General features: G+C 33.9%; 3 protein-coding genes and 1 non-coding gene across 5 annotated transcripts; 2 read left to right on the forward strand and 2 right to left on the reverse strand.

Annotated features, from left to right (window-relative positions):
* Positions 1 to 2235: 2235 nt before the first annotated feature.
* Positions 2236 to 2307, forward strand: Trnad-guc (transfer RNA aspartic acid (anticodon GUC)). Its single transcript has one exon. It is a non-coding gene; the product is annotated as a tRNA-Asp (tRNA).
* A 66-nt stretch (positions 2308 to 2373) lies between these two features.
* Positions 2374 to 11980, reverse strand: LOC126754999 (ubiquitin-like modifier-activating enzyme ATG7). Of its 2 annotated transcripts, XM_050467251.1 has the most exons (10): positions 11465 to 11980; positions 11174 to 11369; positions 10469 to 10806; positions 10199 to 10405; positions 9824 to 10127; positions 9568 to 9756; positions 9301 to 9480; positions 3984 to 4262; positions 3780 to 3896; positions 2374 to 3653 (listed from the first exon to the last, which is right to left on the reverse strand). In XM_050467251.1, exons 1-10 carry the CDS (start codon positions 11653 to 11655, stop codon positions 3600 to 3602), a joined length of 2055 nt encoding a protein of 684 aa, XP_050323208.1. In that variant the 5' UTR covers positions 11656 to 11980; the 3' UTR covers positions 2374 to 3599. The 2 variants fall into 2 exon arrangements, with proteins under 2 accessions (XP_050323208.1, XP_050323209.1); XM_050467252.1 differs by lacking the exon at positions 11174 to 11369 and having other exon boundaries at positions 11465 to 11596.
* On the forward strand, positions 5154 to 9280 carry LOC126755007 (32 kDa beta-galactoside-binding lectin). The gene is made up of 3 exons (XM_050467262.1): positions 5154 to 6611; positions 8203 to 8790; positions 8863 to 9280. The coding sequence occupies exons 1-3, from the start codon at positions 6520 to 6522 to the stop codon at positions 9146 to 9148; spliced, it is 966 nt and encodes a 321-aa protein (XP_050323219.1). The 5' UTR covers positions 5154 to 6519; the 3' UTR covers positions 9149 to 9280.
* Positions 11981 to 12199: 219 nt separating the features above from the next.
* LOC126755013 (ARL14 effector protein) lies at positions 12200 to 13282 on the reverse strand. The gene has a single exon (XM_050467272.1). It carries the CDS (start codon positions 13161 to 13163, stop codon positions 12759 to 12761), a length of 405 nt encoding a protein of 134 aa, XP_050323229.1. The 5' UTR covers positions 13164 to 13282; the 3' UTR covers positions 12200 to 12758.
* Between the last annotated feature and the right edge of the window lie 3265 nt (positions 13283 to 16547).

The raw sequence follows: 16547 nt of genomic DNA on the forward strand, positions 1-16547 counted from the left end.
TTACAGCAGTATTAAGTATTTCACATCAGAAACCAATTGATTCATTATAATAATATAAAATAAGCCTTATTAATAAGGTCAGGTGACTTTGTAAGTCAGCCAGCTCATAAACTCAATTTCATTTCAAATAAATGAGTGTTTTGCCAACATGCTGGTAAGCTTGGGGTCGTTGTCTTGTTGATAAAGAAATTTCAGCGGCAATATCTTTCATCTTGTGGTAGCGTAGTCGACTTCATTATTTCAACGTTTAATTTGGCATCCATGTTTCCTTTAATCCAAAATAACGGACCTCTACTGTAGTAAGAGAAGCACCCCCATACGTTGGTTTTGGCGCCTCCGTGTATTACTGTCCGGGAAACACATCTAGTATCAAATGAAGCATATTCTGGCTTTCGGTGTCCTTGGTAACCAAATAAAACAATTTTCGTTTCGTCGGATCAAAATATTTTGCGAAATGTTTCATCTGTTTAACTGTGGCCTGCACATGACAGGGTTAAATTTGTGGATTTTTTCTTAAGCTCCTGCCGAAAAGGTCAGCTATTATCAACATTTTTCTTAATGTGGACATAGGAACACTAATTTTTCACTAATATTTAATTTTTTTAGTTATAAAATGGCTTTCTTTGGTCCCAAATCACAACTTTTCTCAACTGGGGTCGCGAAAGAGCCTCTTTCTGTCCTCTGGATTTGGCTTCAATTTTTTTGCATTCGCAACTACTTTGGCAGAACATCCGAGTAAATATTCGATAAACTTGTAAGATTTTCCTTCTCCCAACAACTTTTTAATGAGATTATATTCTTCTTTAAAACAGTGACTGAAAGGGCTTTTTTCAACAAAGGGGGGTTAAAAATTTACAGTGAAATGTTCATGTAATATTGAATGTATGCTGATCGCAATAATGCCTCTAATTGTCTTAATCTCACGATTGGTCACCTGACGATCCTGCAGTTTGCACAGAGCATCAATAGTTACCGGAACAACTGATATTGGTTTACCTTCCTGAAATTCCTTTTAGAGTGATCTACGACCTCGATTGAATTTACCATGCCATCGATAAATACTGGTCATTGATAGAGCTTCATCAAAATTTAATTAAGTTTATCCAAAGAAATGTTTCAGAAGTAGTCCACGTTGAAAGTTGTAAAAATAATTACGCGAAAATGTTCGCCATTTAATTCCATTTTTTTACTGAGATGAATATTTTAAGTTCCTGTAAACAACACAAATAGCCGTCGTATGACAATCGTTCTCAGTATGTTTAACATCAAAAATGTCAAACTTTTCGATAAAGTTGTGAGTTGCCGGATTGCAACACCAGCATTGCCAAATTTCGAAATATATGTAAAAGGAACCTGCGTATGTTACATAATCTGTTGGGTAAGGGTAGAAGACAATAGACACAACAAACATGTATAAACACATATAGTTGTATTAAACATAAATGTACTTAAATTATTACTAGTATTTTAATTTTGTAATAAATAATATTATTTTTTTAGTTTAATAAATATTTTTATTTTTATTTGTATATTTTTTTTAAATAAATATTATTATTAATTTATTAATATATTTTTTTAAATAAATATTTTTAGCATGTTTTTATTAGTTTTAAATTAATAGGAAATCATTAGGGGGATTCTCTTGCTCTTATAAGATTGCAGATTGCAAAAATCCTATACCGAAATACATAAGGGCACGAGAGCACCCATTACAGAATCTAGTGATATCATTCTTAACAAAGAAAACTGTAACAAATCTTTAAAATTTAAATAGAATTTATAAAATCTATTTAAAATTTACATTCCTCAACAATTTAACGTCATAATATGTATTTAAGTAAAATGACAGCTAGCATAGGGTTGCAATTATTTTTTTACGTGTCATTGCACGTAAATAAACATGGGTTTTGGTCTGACATATTTTACAGCCCTTGCAAATATTTTTCTGCGTGTGTTTGTTGTAGTGCCGTTGCATTAGGTGGAAAAATCTGCAAATCGTGCACCGTGCAAGGGTTTTGCAAGAGCAAGAGAATACCCCTAATGATTTCCTATTAATTTAAAACCTCTTCTCCAACGTATATTTTGCTTCCATGTCGTTTGATTTCTTCAAAAGCTCCATCGTTTACTTATCATTATGTATCAAATAAGCTTTCAATGAAAAACTGTTGCTTCCGAACAAAGAATTATTCGCTGTCATTTATCATAAATACACATATTGACAACTTATTTTCAACATCCTCGATAGTATAGTGGTCAGTATCCCCGCCTGTCACGCGGGAGACCGGGGTTCAATTCCCCGTCGGGGAGATTACGAATAGTATTTTTTTCGTTGCAAAAGATTTTTATTTATTATTGATAACACATTTTAATAACTAATTTTTTTATTTATTTATTTCAAATGTGACACATTTTTTTAATTTATAAAAAAATACTTATATATTTTCATATAAAAGGTAAATTATGTAAGTTTTGAATTATTTTGTGCAATAATTTCATTCGGTGAGTAGATGTTTCTTTTCTTATGAACTATTTCTCGGTTAACCTCATTAAATCCACACCAATGGGGACAAGTGGAGTTTGTTTGACATTTGTGTTTTATACAGGTGTAAGCGCCATGTTATTGATTGTTATGGTGTGTTTTGGTTAACAGTAAAGCCGAATGACGTTTCATTCAGTTTATAAATTCGGTAAATATTTTTATAAAATTAATTATAAAATAACTTGGAATTGGAAAAATTAAGAAAAAAATAGGTTCAATCGGTTTATTAATAAATAAATCTGTATATGTAAACGAGCGTACACACATATAAACATATAAGAATGCACATGCATATTACTGCTTTTATTTTTTTGTTTTGATAAAAGTAGTTCGGGTTTTGATTAAAAAAAATTTGTTTTTCGTGTTTTTTATAATTTTTATTTAGCCAACATACATATCTATACAAATATAAGCCGTTTTAATTTTGTAGAAATATTCGGTTATGGTAATTGAAATACTTTCTTAATACAAGAATTTTGAAAACCCTAATCAATTCATTTTATTACAATTAATGTAAAACTTTAGTTATTTAGTTGGTATTGGAATTTCATTGCTTAAATTTCTCAAAACAACTTTTGCCCTCTTATTAGTTTCCAAGCTCATTAACTACGTAGCATAAAATATCGTTGTTAATAATTTCTTTGTATTGCAATTTCATTAATCAATTAATTTTTATTTTTATTTTTTTTTTTACTTTTACACTTTATACACGTTTAAATATTGTATGCAAAGGACTAAACATAAAACATAGCACAAATAAACCTACCTAGTACGTTGTATATTTACATACATAGGTACTATATATGTTTAAAATTAAGCTACATTCTTTGGGCTTAAAAATTAAGGAAATTTCGTGTTATAAAATCTTCGTTAAACATAATAATTTCAGTTTTTTATAAATGCTATAAAATCGAATTTAAAAAATATATGCTTAAGGTTACTGTTAAAATATGCAATTGACTTTTATGAATATAAATATGTATACAATTACTGACGCTAAAAGCAAACAACCACTTTCAAGCGTTAAGTCAGTAAGTATAAGAAATTGCGTTGCTAAAAATTACATATCCTCCGTTTCTGACATTTCCAAGTCGGAGTCATCGAAGTCGATGATCTAAAAAAAAATAAAAATTGTTTAATATTTGTTTTTAATATGTTTTAGAAATATTATAATATATATATAAATATGTATGTATGTACATATTTTTTTTAATTATTATTTCTCTTTATTCACACTCACCGCACTATCCAATGCCTTAAAATCAGAGATGCCAGTCAAGTCTTCTAAATATTTGGCCGTTTCGAACGCTTTGAATAAAAATGCATTGCCTTGCGCGCGATATTCCGCAATTATTTTCTGCGAATAGCAAAAGTGTGAAATATTCATTACATTCATGTACATATGTAGGTATACAAACAGTTAGTTATTAATAAAACTACTTACCTCCGAACATGCAATGCACTGGGAGAATTTCTGCGTTGCCGGCAAAATATTTTCGAAATTGCTCAGCTGCCCGCGTATCGAGTGCGGTATGACGCCGAGTAGCCCCTCTGGCTCCTTGTAATTTGATTTGCCGTTAGCACAATAGTAGGCGGGTGCATGGTCGCGCAGTGGATGCTGCAGCAGTGACACCAACAGTTCGACTGCATAGCTAGCGGCAATACACGATACACCTGGTCGTGTAACGGTACATTGCTGATCCAGTGTGCGATCCTTGAGCGACTGGAGTTAGAAAAATATTTGGAATGTTAATTCGGCATATAAATTTAATTGATATTTATTTAATATGGTTTAGAGTACAGTTATATCCACATATTTAGGAGAGCGTAAAGAAGACATTGGTTACTTTATACTGCCGTGGAGGCGCTATAGGCTAAAGGTGTGGAATCTCAACAAAGGGGAGGTCCGCTCTCAATCAATCTTAGCTTTAACCTGCAGGACCACTAGTATTATTCATCCAAAAGGAGCTGAGGAGGATGAGGAGGAAATATTCAGGCACGTTTTCTGCCATTCTTCAGCGTTTGTAAGACTGAGGTTCAAACATCTCGGTAGTTTCTCCTTCGGCGAATCAGAAGTCATAAAATATTACCCTTTAACCTAACCTAACGTGAAATGAGAAGGCTGCTCTGCAGAAAACCCCTGCGAAAAGTATGGATCAAAGGTTCAAGGGAAACTTTTTTAGACGTTTTTTCTCGGGTCTAAACTTCGAATAAAATAACATATAATCATATTTATTCCTGTTTATCATATATAAAAATTGTCAGGTTTTATATTTTGCAGGTTTTGCATATTTTCTTATTACAAGCAATAAATTAATTGAAACTAGCTAATACTGGGGAATACCCTTTAGTTAGCTTTAGTAATTTATCAGAATTACAAAAAAAAACTTAAATTTTTCAAAACTATCCACTAGTGGAGCTCGTTTAACATTTGGTACAGGTGTAAGCGCCATGTTATTGAGTGTTATGGTCTGTTTTAGTTAACAGTTAAGCAGAATGACGTTTCATTCATGTTTATACATTCGGTGAATGTTATTTTTATAAAATACTCGGCACTGGAAAAAATACAAAAAGAAGCTGCATTTAGGTTATTAATAAAAAAATCTGTATATGTAAATATATGTAGATACATATGTAAATGAATGCACATGCATGTGATTGCAATTTGTAAATGTTTAGTATGAGTGACTATTATTTGTTTTGAGTGCAAAAGTGCCCGGTGAACACAACGAAAGTGTAAAATTTTAAGACAAAACAGAGAGAAGAGCGCCGTGGCATTCATATCAAACGGTGAGCAACATAACAAAGAGTTAATAAATTGCTAAGCTGCGTGAAAAGAGCCAAAAGAGATAATTGTTAAATGTGACGTAAGAAGAAACAAGTTTCAAATAAGCAAACAAACAAAAATTTAATAAAAACATACGATTACAAAAAGTGAATTAATTAGAGATGTTAGCGGGCACGCACAACACGCACGCAGCAGACAAATGCGAAAATGGTATGTACAAATGGCAAAAACTGTTTGCGGTGTATTTTTGTGTAAATAAGCGTAGTGAATTCGCATAAAATAATAATTATTTTTATAATCGGCAATGAAAGTAATAATGTTTGCATACTTAATTTCGTATGCAGTCGCTGTGGGTCATGCGAAACTATTGCGACTCGAGAACACATTGACTGGCGCGCTTGTGTTGACTGCAGACGCTATCGGAGGTGCTGCTACGTGGAATTAGCAAGCATGCGATTGAGCAGCAAGTGCCGGTGGGAAAATATTAACAAAATGACAAAAAACGTGTGTTTAAATATCTGTTTTGTGGAAAAGTATGTATAGTAAATAAATAAAGCTGGTAAAACAGCTGAGTATTTTTATGAGTACGGAGAGTAACAGCAAGTGCAACAGTTGTGTTGAAGCAGAGTTATAAACAGATACTAAGGTGCGCGAGCAAGAAACAGGAATAAATTAAATAAAGAGCAACAAAGAATATAAAAATTAATAGTGACAACAAGTTAAAAGTTAAACAACAAAACATAAAATAAAATGAAATCGAAAATACAACAATTAATAACAAAAAATTTTCCCGCAGCACCAAGGAATTCCAGCAACTGTTTATTTAATGATTAGATAAAAGTCAAAACAACAACAAATATACTAAGTCAAAGCCCAAAAGTTACACATACGCCTAGTGGCGACTACACATACTACGATAGCAGTAAATGAAACATTATCAACGTTAAAGCAGATATGTACTTAAACACATTCGTACAAAGTACATATGTATGTATGTATGTAAATATGTATTTATTGAAACTTTAAAATATCTAGGCAATACGCTGATAACATTCGCGGTTTTTACCTTTCGCAGTTGATTTTTGCCTTTTGCGAAGTGCGGCCAAAACCGTTTTGTGTTGTGAGAACGTGCGGGTTTATAATAAAATCAATATAAATTATTAAAAAAATAAAAAAATTGATATAAGCAAAAATGTTAACAGAATTTGCGGGCAATTTGGCACATCACCTGGAATTTGGTCATGCCTTGGAGATTGTGGCGAAGACCATAGACAGCGCCTCAAGGTAAACGGCGATTGTGCTTGCTCCAGTTCAACATATGTACATATGTGTGTATGTATGCATAAACAAACGACCATTTCAATTAGCTGACACGCATAAATTTTGGCAAAACATGTATTATACCATATTTTCTCACGCGAATATAATTTCATGCGTTTCATTTGTAATTACAATAAATATTTGAAATAGCTGTGTATTTCAAAAATTCGTATCGTTATCAGCTATCAGTGATGAGCAATACGCTAAGTGACGTGTTAGACAAATACATGCAAACATTTGGCAGCGTTTAACAAAAGTAATGATAATGTAATCTACTTTCGTAATAATGAATAATCAACACTGATTATATACACATTTATGATTTTATTGACCGCAAATATTTAAATTTAACTATTAATAAATTTTTAAACGGTGTGAGTAATGTTTGCGTTATTATTTACACATTTGTTACTCGCAACTGAAGTAAAAGCCATATTAATATAGAAGTTATAAAAAACATGAAAACACAGTTTTTTGGGTCGTGCGCAAAATTTCAGTTCGGTATCTTAAAAGCTTAGAGACTATTTTGCGTATATACAGAAGGATAGACAGCGGACATGTCTCCGACGTTTCCTTCTGTGTGATTCGAACTTCATGATAAACTCAGTATACCTTGTTCAGGGTATAATAATAAAAAATATATTTAATTAATGTAATAATTTGCATACAACTTAGAGTATTTTTAAAACTCCTTTTAGAACACTTAACTGTTGTCCATAAAATTGAGTTTGAGCAATGAAATATAGTTGTTATTAATGTTAAAAATATAAAATGTACTTTCATAAAGGTGTAAAAATATTTTGTTTCAATTTGGACGAAAACTCTCAAATAAGTTACTACAAATGTAATAAAGCTATTTCTTGCCAGACAATGTTAGGAGACAATGGCTCTCTCGCTTTAATTTTTTTGTGGAAGAAAAAAAACAATTCTCTCAATACTCGGATGATTAATAAATCAATTCTAACAAAGTAAAATCCCAACCCCTTCAGACAACCCAGCTAATTACACAAATATCAATCTTTAGTTAGTCGTTACAACAACACCAAACAATAGCGCTCGCTATTACTGACAGCAGCTAATAAGCTACTGAGATGATCATACCTCAACGTTTTTCAGATTGTTGTAACAGCATTGAGTCGGGTTTTGATTTGAACTTAATCATATAACTTACTAACAGAGAATAACGAATTCAAAACTGCCGCAAAACAGGGGCTAAAGAATACTGTTATCTCTTAACTAACCAGCTTTAGAGGCCTTTCGCTTAGAATGCTAAAAAATTAGTTAATTGGTGGTTGTTGTAATTGTAATTGGTAACAATCAACGGTATAAACTTAATTTGTAGTATACATTTGGGCGCATGAATAAAAATAGGAGAAGGGAAGGTAGATTCCAACAAATATTAGCAGTTTACGCAAACAGCTTGGGCAATGCTTTGTGAACTACAAAATTTAACCGTTAGAAAGTTGAAAAAAGTCGTTTGTTTATATACATACATACATGTAAGTAAATAAATCGTGCAATTTTTGACTAATTAACATAATTAATTCGCTTCAAGATTCCAAATCAGTTTGTCGACGACCAAATCGGTGATAGATCCAAATGCCGACATCGGTTTGCGCTTCGCTTGCTACTTTCGCAAGGACATAATTGTGCGCAATGCACGTATCGGTGGCGTGTGGGGTGCGGAGGAGATACATGACATTGAAGGTCATTCATTGCAGAATCCCATTGAGTCGGGAGAGTTTTTCGTAATTTACATACTCGCTTGTGAGGAGAAATTTCACATAGCGATCAACAATCGGCCCTTTTGCACATTCAGATACCGCATGCCACTCCAGTCGCTGCGCAGCATCGAGATAAGCGAGCAAATACAGGTGATTAAGCAGGTGGATCATCGCGCTGTCTTTCCCTATCCCTGGCCAGCAATACAATCATCCGATTTTGGCAAAGCTTTCAGTAATGATTCGCCGATAATGTTCAGCCCCGGGCATTTGATTGTGATAACCGCGCGTTGTTTCGATAATAAGAAGGGTCAATTTATAATTAAGTTTTTGGATAGCGACACGAAACGTGAGGAGCTGCATTTCAGCGTGCGTTTCGATCAGAAAGCTGTGGTGCGCAATTCAATGAATAAGGCCTTTGAGTGAGTCTACTAAAAATAACTATTATAACAATTTATAAATTTATTTTCAATACACACATTGTATCTACACAGATTTGGACAAGAGGAGCGCCATGGCGGTTTTCCATTCGTCTTTAATCAGCAATTCAAGCTTGCCATCGCCTTTACGGAGCGCGAATTCCTCACCGCCGTGGACGGCTATAACTTCTGCAGCTATGCCTATCGCACAACAAATGTATTTCAAAATCTTGTCGGCTTCAAGGTCACATGCATAAATGGCTTGCACATGCATGTGACGGGTGTGGACCACTTGCAAATGGGTGACCCTTCTTGCACGGGTTTCGAAAAGTATTCAAAGCACGACTATGAATGTGCTTAGCACCAAACATACCGTAAAACAAATTTTCTTGTTTCACGCATTGAATATAAGTATAAATATTTTTTGTACAAAACTATTAGTCATACATAAGATTTCAAATGCGAAATAAAAATCGCCTACGAATAATACATATTTTTAATGCTTGTACTCACATTTCCTGGCGCTGTGACGTCGTTGCAGAAGTAACAACCCAAATTGCCACCACCGATACACTTCAGATCACCTAAATCAATTGGTTGCGCAGCATCGCCAGCTGCTTCGTTGTTTGGCGAACCGGCGCCATGACGCATCACCAAGTAGCTGTCAAAGCCTAACGCGGCGTTGATAACTATCTGTAAAAAAAAAATATAGAAAGGTAATAAAAAAGGAGTAATTTTCATTCGAAATTAAGCAATTGCAAGCTATCACTCCACACGCACCTTTTGAAAAGTATTACCCAGCAGTGTGGGCAGCCAACGGCTCTCGCGCGAATCGGTCAACAAGAAAATAACGTCATGCTCCTCTACTAAACTTTTGATAGTGTTCAAATCCTCATTGGTTTGTTGCTCCATCGATGCGCCTATGGTGTGACCCGGCATAGGTATTTGCATGACATGCCCCGTGGAGACCTAAAAAGTGAAATACATAGTTTTACAACTACAAATCACCACTACAAAGCTACAAAAATTTACGCACAGCAGTTGGATTGATTTCCTTCACGCGCTTGGCCGCCGTAACCGCCTTCATTGCATTGCCAGCAATGGCGTCAGCGTGCGTGTAGAGCGTTTGCCGCAATGGATTTGAATAGCTGACACGACCATTATCCAGAAACGTTAAATGCTTAAAGCCCCAAGCGAGTAAATTGCGCGCCACATTACAACCGAGTGTGCCGGCGCCAAACAGTAAACATTTCGTGTTCGCAATTATGTCTAAATTCAAATCGGGCACTAAACGCCATTTCATCAGTTTCAAATTCAAGTTTATGGCACTTTCGACTAGACTGGAAATAATAAAAAATATATATATGTACATATTTTTAATTATTTTGCTGCTACCACGTGCAAAACTTACATTTTAGGATCCATGCTGTCCCGCATCGACACCATACGTGGACCCATTTTGTTATTGCGGTTGGGTTCCCAACCAACGAATGGCGTGCTCTCATCAAAACTCACCGGCTCGGTTTGTAGCACCGTCCAAACGAGGCTATTGCCACAATTATTTTTACTATCGTAGCGCAAACCCAAAAATTTCACCGTTTTACCAACTAGGTCGGGACTGTATTTGTAATAAAATAAAAATTATAAATATTAACGAGAATCAGGTTTAAATTTAACTAACCATTTGTAAAAAATGTACGCCGCATATACACGCATCAGCCACGAGGGATGCTCGTATTCACTGGGGTCCGCGAAACCAAAATAAAGTTCATCACTTTGCTCTGCTAATGCCGTACTAGTTGCAAGTAAATCTTTAAGTGTATAAATAGTATCCTTTTCGTTGCTTTTGACTACAAAAAAATTTGGCTTTTGTGTTTGACTTTTAAGCAAACTTTCTAAATGCTGCAATTCTGGAATGTCTGACAACGACTGTGGCGAGGAACCATTTTCAACTTTTAGTGTTGGTGTTAGTGGACAGGGAAATGCAAACCAGTAGTAGTAATTGTAAGTAGTTAGATCCTGAAAGGGTATAAATTGTACGGCTTAACAAAAAATTAATTAAAATAATATCAAATATTATTCTAAGATACATTATTACTTCAAAACATAAAGAAGAACGAAAAAAGTTATAATACCGAACAGATGTCATTGTTAAATCGAGTTAGTTCGTCAAGCTGACCATTTATAAATATAAATTTTATTTGGCCCTCGACGTTTTCTTTTGGGTGTTACAAATGTCAGTTTGCTTCTTAATATTAATTTTTTTTTCAGGGTGTAAATATTAGTTCATCTCTACAAACATATATATTACGAATACAACGGTTGCAAAATTCCACCCCGAATATTCAAAAACAAGTGACGTCATAATTAATAAGGTATATATTACCGCAAATGAAAGAACAAAGAATCGCGCAAGTAATTTGGGGTCATCCAGTACACGGTCAGTTCGAAAATCATCCACCAATTTACGTCCCTCTAACCGCAACAACTCATTTTTATCACAAGCTTTGAAGTCTTCAATTGTATTTTTGTTGTACAGCGTACCGACGGCAGGGTAATATAGTCTTGGCGCCATAAAGTCGCTGGAATTTGCCAAGTGTTTTATTTACATTAGCAATTAGCGCACAGCTATCTTAGATTATTATTTTTTTTTTGCTCATCTTATATATGAACTCACCCGTTGAAAGCAGCATAATCTGTTTCTAACAGACATGCCTTTGCGTTGAAATTGGTGTAGTAAGCAAAAATGGGCTTTGGCGCATCCGATAGTCGATCATGGTTCAATTTAATATCAGACAATTTGTGCCAAAATGTTGGATTCACAAAGGATTGCAGTGGTGCATATTGTAGGACGGTTGGGTCTGACATAGCGCACTAATTTTAGTTAACTGTCACTTTTAGATAACACTTAATTTGATAAACTTTCTGTGCTGCTGATAATCCAGCCGTCGTCGTCGTTGGTTTTATCTCAAATATACATCTAGCTGGAGCAGCTCTGTAAAAATATTGTTCTTTGTGTCTACTCACGCAAGCGTATTTTACGTTTTGTTTATTTCACTTCGTTCTGCTGGTGTTTTTGTGTACACAATGCCAAATCTAGACGCTGAGCTACTAAAATCAATATTCTATAGATAAAAGCAAAAGAAATATGTATTGTAATCAATGTTTCGCAAATAAAAACACAAACATTTGTAAGTCGTAAAAAAACTCAAATCGTCAGCTGATAGAAACAATGACAATTGTGTTGCCACCTCAACTGAATTTCACGTTTTAACCCAAAAATTACACTTTGGGTGCACGGTGACCGATGTACATGAAAAGTAAGCAATAATTTTCATAATGTTTTTTTTTATTGGTATCATTATTTATTTATCATTATTTATTAGATTAATTTAAAATATAGCATTGATAATTTGACTTTGTACTTGAAAGATTTTTATTTGAAAATGGTGAAAATAGAAAATATTTGTTATTGTTGTCGTAACATAACATATGTCGTCTAAATAATTTTGAGGAACGCTGTCGCACGCGCAGGCTTTGGTTGGGTAAAAGTTGTGTCATTCCGGTCGCGTCAAATATACAGACCTTGGAACAAAATTCTATTGAGGTGTCAGTCCTTGATTTAGAATTGCTGTTCTAATAATAATTTATTTTATTATAAGTTTTCTTATAAATACAACTGAAATATTATTTATTTTAAAAATTTAACAACTTTCTCAAAATGTCCTATATTGATTTAAATTAATTAAGATACTTTTATGATTACATTTATAGAAAAGGTATTATAATTTATTCCATAATCACTATAGTTACATACAATCTTATATTATAATTAATAAAATCAATGCGCAGAATAATTACTTAAATACTCAATGCCATATAAAATATTAAAAAGCAGTCTCGTACAACTGTGCAACAGAAAGTCTGCATGAAAATCACGCAATTCTCTTTTAAAACCTCACTTTTATCAACTACAATACGAATTTGTTTTTTATCACCACATCTTTGCCATCAAATGTGATTTCATCCACGAACTGTTTTCTATTCACACGGCACTGTACGCCACAACGCGTTGAGCCACAATTTTTGCACTCAAACCAACAACCTGGACACTTCTCATCCAAGCAATCGCAAATATCCATGCCATTATGACGCATGTGACCATACTCATCGTAAACAGTGGAACGTGAATTGGTTAACTTTCGTTTCAGTTTGCGCTTTTCACGATTTGATTTTTCAGGGTCAAAATCCTCTAGGAACTTCAAATCTTCCGAGCGTTCGCGTAGTCGCCGATCTGACTGTTGTTTGCGTGGCCGTTCACGCAAAGACATACGCAGTGCGCCGACACCCTCAGTTAGCTCGCTATCAGCATCCATAATAATATGTAGTTTTACTATTTTCTCTTAAAATAATTTTAGAATAATTAACTTGAAGAAATAAATATTTTTTTAGCGCTAGCGTTGTAAATTTTAATTTTTTGACAGCCGGATTATTGATCAGCTGTTTAATATATCTTGTAGTTGCCAGACCAACATGAATTCTTAACACTTTTTAGTTGAGGAATTTAAGTGCAATAAATGCTGAGTGAGAAAATAAAGCAGTGTATTAATTATGAGATTGTTTTCTATAAATTAAGTGTTGCCACTTTTTATAGGGAGTTTTTAGAAAGCGATATATAAAAAAAATAATAATTATTAAAATAAATATAGAAAATATATTTGAACTAAATTCTTATGGCAATTCACTTCTTTCCACCAAAAATGCTTCAGACTCCGGAAATCTTTTATATATTTATATACAAATATATGTTTATAATATTTATATGTATATAAATATTTGTAGATATATACATACATATTTACTTCATTGTCACCTATTTTTAAACATTAGCTTTTACTTTCGGTTAACAACGAGTATTTTTTGGCAATCAGTCTAAATCAATCTAGTCTTAGTTTTGGCATGAGCCAACTTACCACTTTCTATTTATTGTTGGAATTTGCTCATCGTCCTCGGCGTTGGTTTGTTTTAATGTATGTACCATATTTATTGCTTTCCAATTATGTACTTAAATGTATGTGGAAATAAATTTATTATGCGCACCTATATTTATAGTCTTTTGTATGTGTGTAGTGAGTTAATGGCTAACGCCAATTTAGCGGCTAAGGTGAATATAAAAATTCCAACACGTTCACTCACATTATGAAAGCAATGCATAGTTTTAATACAACAAGCGTTGCCTCAATAATGTGATAACTCAAATATAGAAAACAATTTATTTTTTTTAGAAATTTTTATTCCATAAATACATATTGTCACCTAAAATGCGAAACAAATCGAAAATCGCTGTTAGATATAATAACCAATCTATAACCATTTTATAACAATTATATAACAACAACTCAAAACTTGTTTCAATATGAGTGCATGATAACCAGTATATAACCATTTTATAACCACAACTGAAATTTTGTTTCAATATTAGTGGTTTCTATTATATTTTTACTTCGCCTGTAAACTTATGAAAAGTAATGTTACGTTATTTTACATTTTAGGTGACGTTATTTATATTCGGAAATAATTTATTTCATTTTTAAAAACATGAAAATATGATTTTGCTTTAGTTTAATTTATTTCTAAGAACTCACAACTGGCATACATATCCATTTATTTGAAATAGTGCTTTTATTAAGAAACTCAATGCCGATTTTGCGGTTTTCAACTTGAAATTATAAAGCTTACATACAGATATACATTTGTGTATTGAAGAAAATTTGATAGCAAGCACTTTAATATAGTATTATTTCGAGTATAGTTTGGCAGTGTTTTCATAAACTTGGTCCAGCAATATTTTCATCATTTCTAGGCCTCTTTAAATTATTTTCATTCCGTTTTGCTTTTGGCGCCATTGTTTTAGTCGCCATGGTTTCCAAACTGTGGTTCATGCTTTTCCGAAAATTTTTTCCATATCCGAGGCATAAGTCTTCAAAGTTTATAAATAGTGTTTCTAGATTCTTTGTAGGATAAGATTATGTTGACGTCATTATTTCTCTATGCTTGCCGAACACTACCAATTTGCTTCTACATTCACAAGTATTTACCATAGTTCTCCATGTAAGAATCAAAAATCGAATTTTTCCAGGATAAAACCGACCAAAATCTAAAAAAATTCAACAAAATTGGTAAATTTCTGATTTTTCGACCGAGCGTCATTGTACGGATAATAATTTCTAGAGCAGATTTCTTTTGGCTTTCATCCACGGAGAAGGTCGGCCCGAGTCCGTTTTTAGCGCCGTCGTAGAGCGTGCGTAACTCGAAAAATATCAATTTTTTATAAGTTTACTGAATATTCTTAAAATATGTATAAATATACCCTTTTAAATATTAAAATAATTCATAAAGTAAAGTATCAGACGCGCCCCTTAAGTGTTATGAAAAACTGAAAAGTAACAACAACGATCCCTTACTATAAAAAAGTTGAGGTTCAAGTCTCAATGTCCCCTACTACAGCAAGTTTAGATAAGAATTCTACAGATAGCGCCCGTGATGTGAAGTAAAATCTCTCCGAGCCGTTTGATACCAAACGAGGTTTCAGAGAAGGCGACTTCCTATAGTGCGAATTCTTCAATCTACTGCTGGAAAAAATAATGCGAGCTGCAGAACTAAATAGAAATGGTACCATCTTCTTTAAGTGTGTACAGCTGCTGGCGTACGCCGATGATATTGATATCAGTGACCGCAACAGACTGGATAAGGAAGCGAAGTAAATGGGCCTGGTAGTGAAAGAGTGCAAGACGAAATATCTCCTGCCATCAAATAAACAGTCGTCGCACTCGTAACTTGGATCCCACATCACTGTCGACAGTCATAACTTCGAAGTCTTAGATAAGTTCGTCCATCTTGGAACCAGCATCAACACCAACAACAATATCAGCTACGAAATCCAACGTAGAATAACTCTTGCCAACAGGTGCTACTTCGGACGTAGACAATTGAGAAGTAAAGTCCTCTCTCGACGAACAAAGACCAAATTCTACAAGTCATTCATCATCCCCGTCTTGCTATATGGTGCAGAGGCAAGGACGATGACGATGAGTCGGGGTTACGAGTTTTCGAGAGAAAGGTTCTGCGGAAGATTTATGGTCCTTTGCGCATTGGCAACGGCGAGAAATACATACTACGACATCGACTTACATACATAGTTCAGCGAATTTAGAGACAGCGGCCACTGGCTGGCTAGGTGATGTCGTCCAAATGACTGAAAACACTCCAGCTGTGAGAGTATTCGACGGGAAGCAAAATTCCACTTGAAATCCATCCAAATTAAAAAAATTTTAAAATTTAATTCACATCGACGAAAAAGTGTAATTAATTCACCATTTTGTAAGCCGAAGTTTTGCAATCTGTTTAATATAACTTACAGCGAAGGACCTACTTTGTCTTCTGCAGCCAAATCTAATATTAGAAGCGATGGATAAGATAAAAATTCACCCACTCCGTTCTCACTATAACCTTAGTAAGGAATGTTTTCTTTCGCTGCAACATCAACTCAAAACTTTACACACGAAAGCTATCCGAAGTTTAAATAACAAAGTTTTTATTGTATTTTTCTAAGTTTCATAGAAAAGGACCGTTTCCGAAATATTCAGCTCTTCGTAATAGGAACGAAACAGGATTTTATCTGGTCAAAGACTCTCAACTCGGCTGCTACCGTCTAGACGGGTTTAAATGTCGTGCAAAATGTAAAAATGTTCGGTCGTCAC

The sequence above is a fragment of the Bactrocera neohumeralis genome, chromosome 4 (assembly GCF_024586455.1).
Source record: "Bactrocera neohumeralis isolate Rockhampton chromosome 4, APGP_CSIRO_Bneo_wtdbg2-racon-allhic-juicebox.fasta_v2, whole genome shotgun sequence".
NCBI lineage: Eukaryota > Metazoa > Arthropoda > Insecta > Diptera > Tephritidae > Bactrocera > Bactrocera neohumeralis.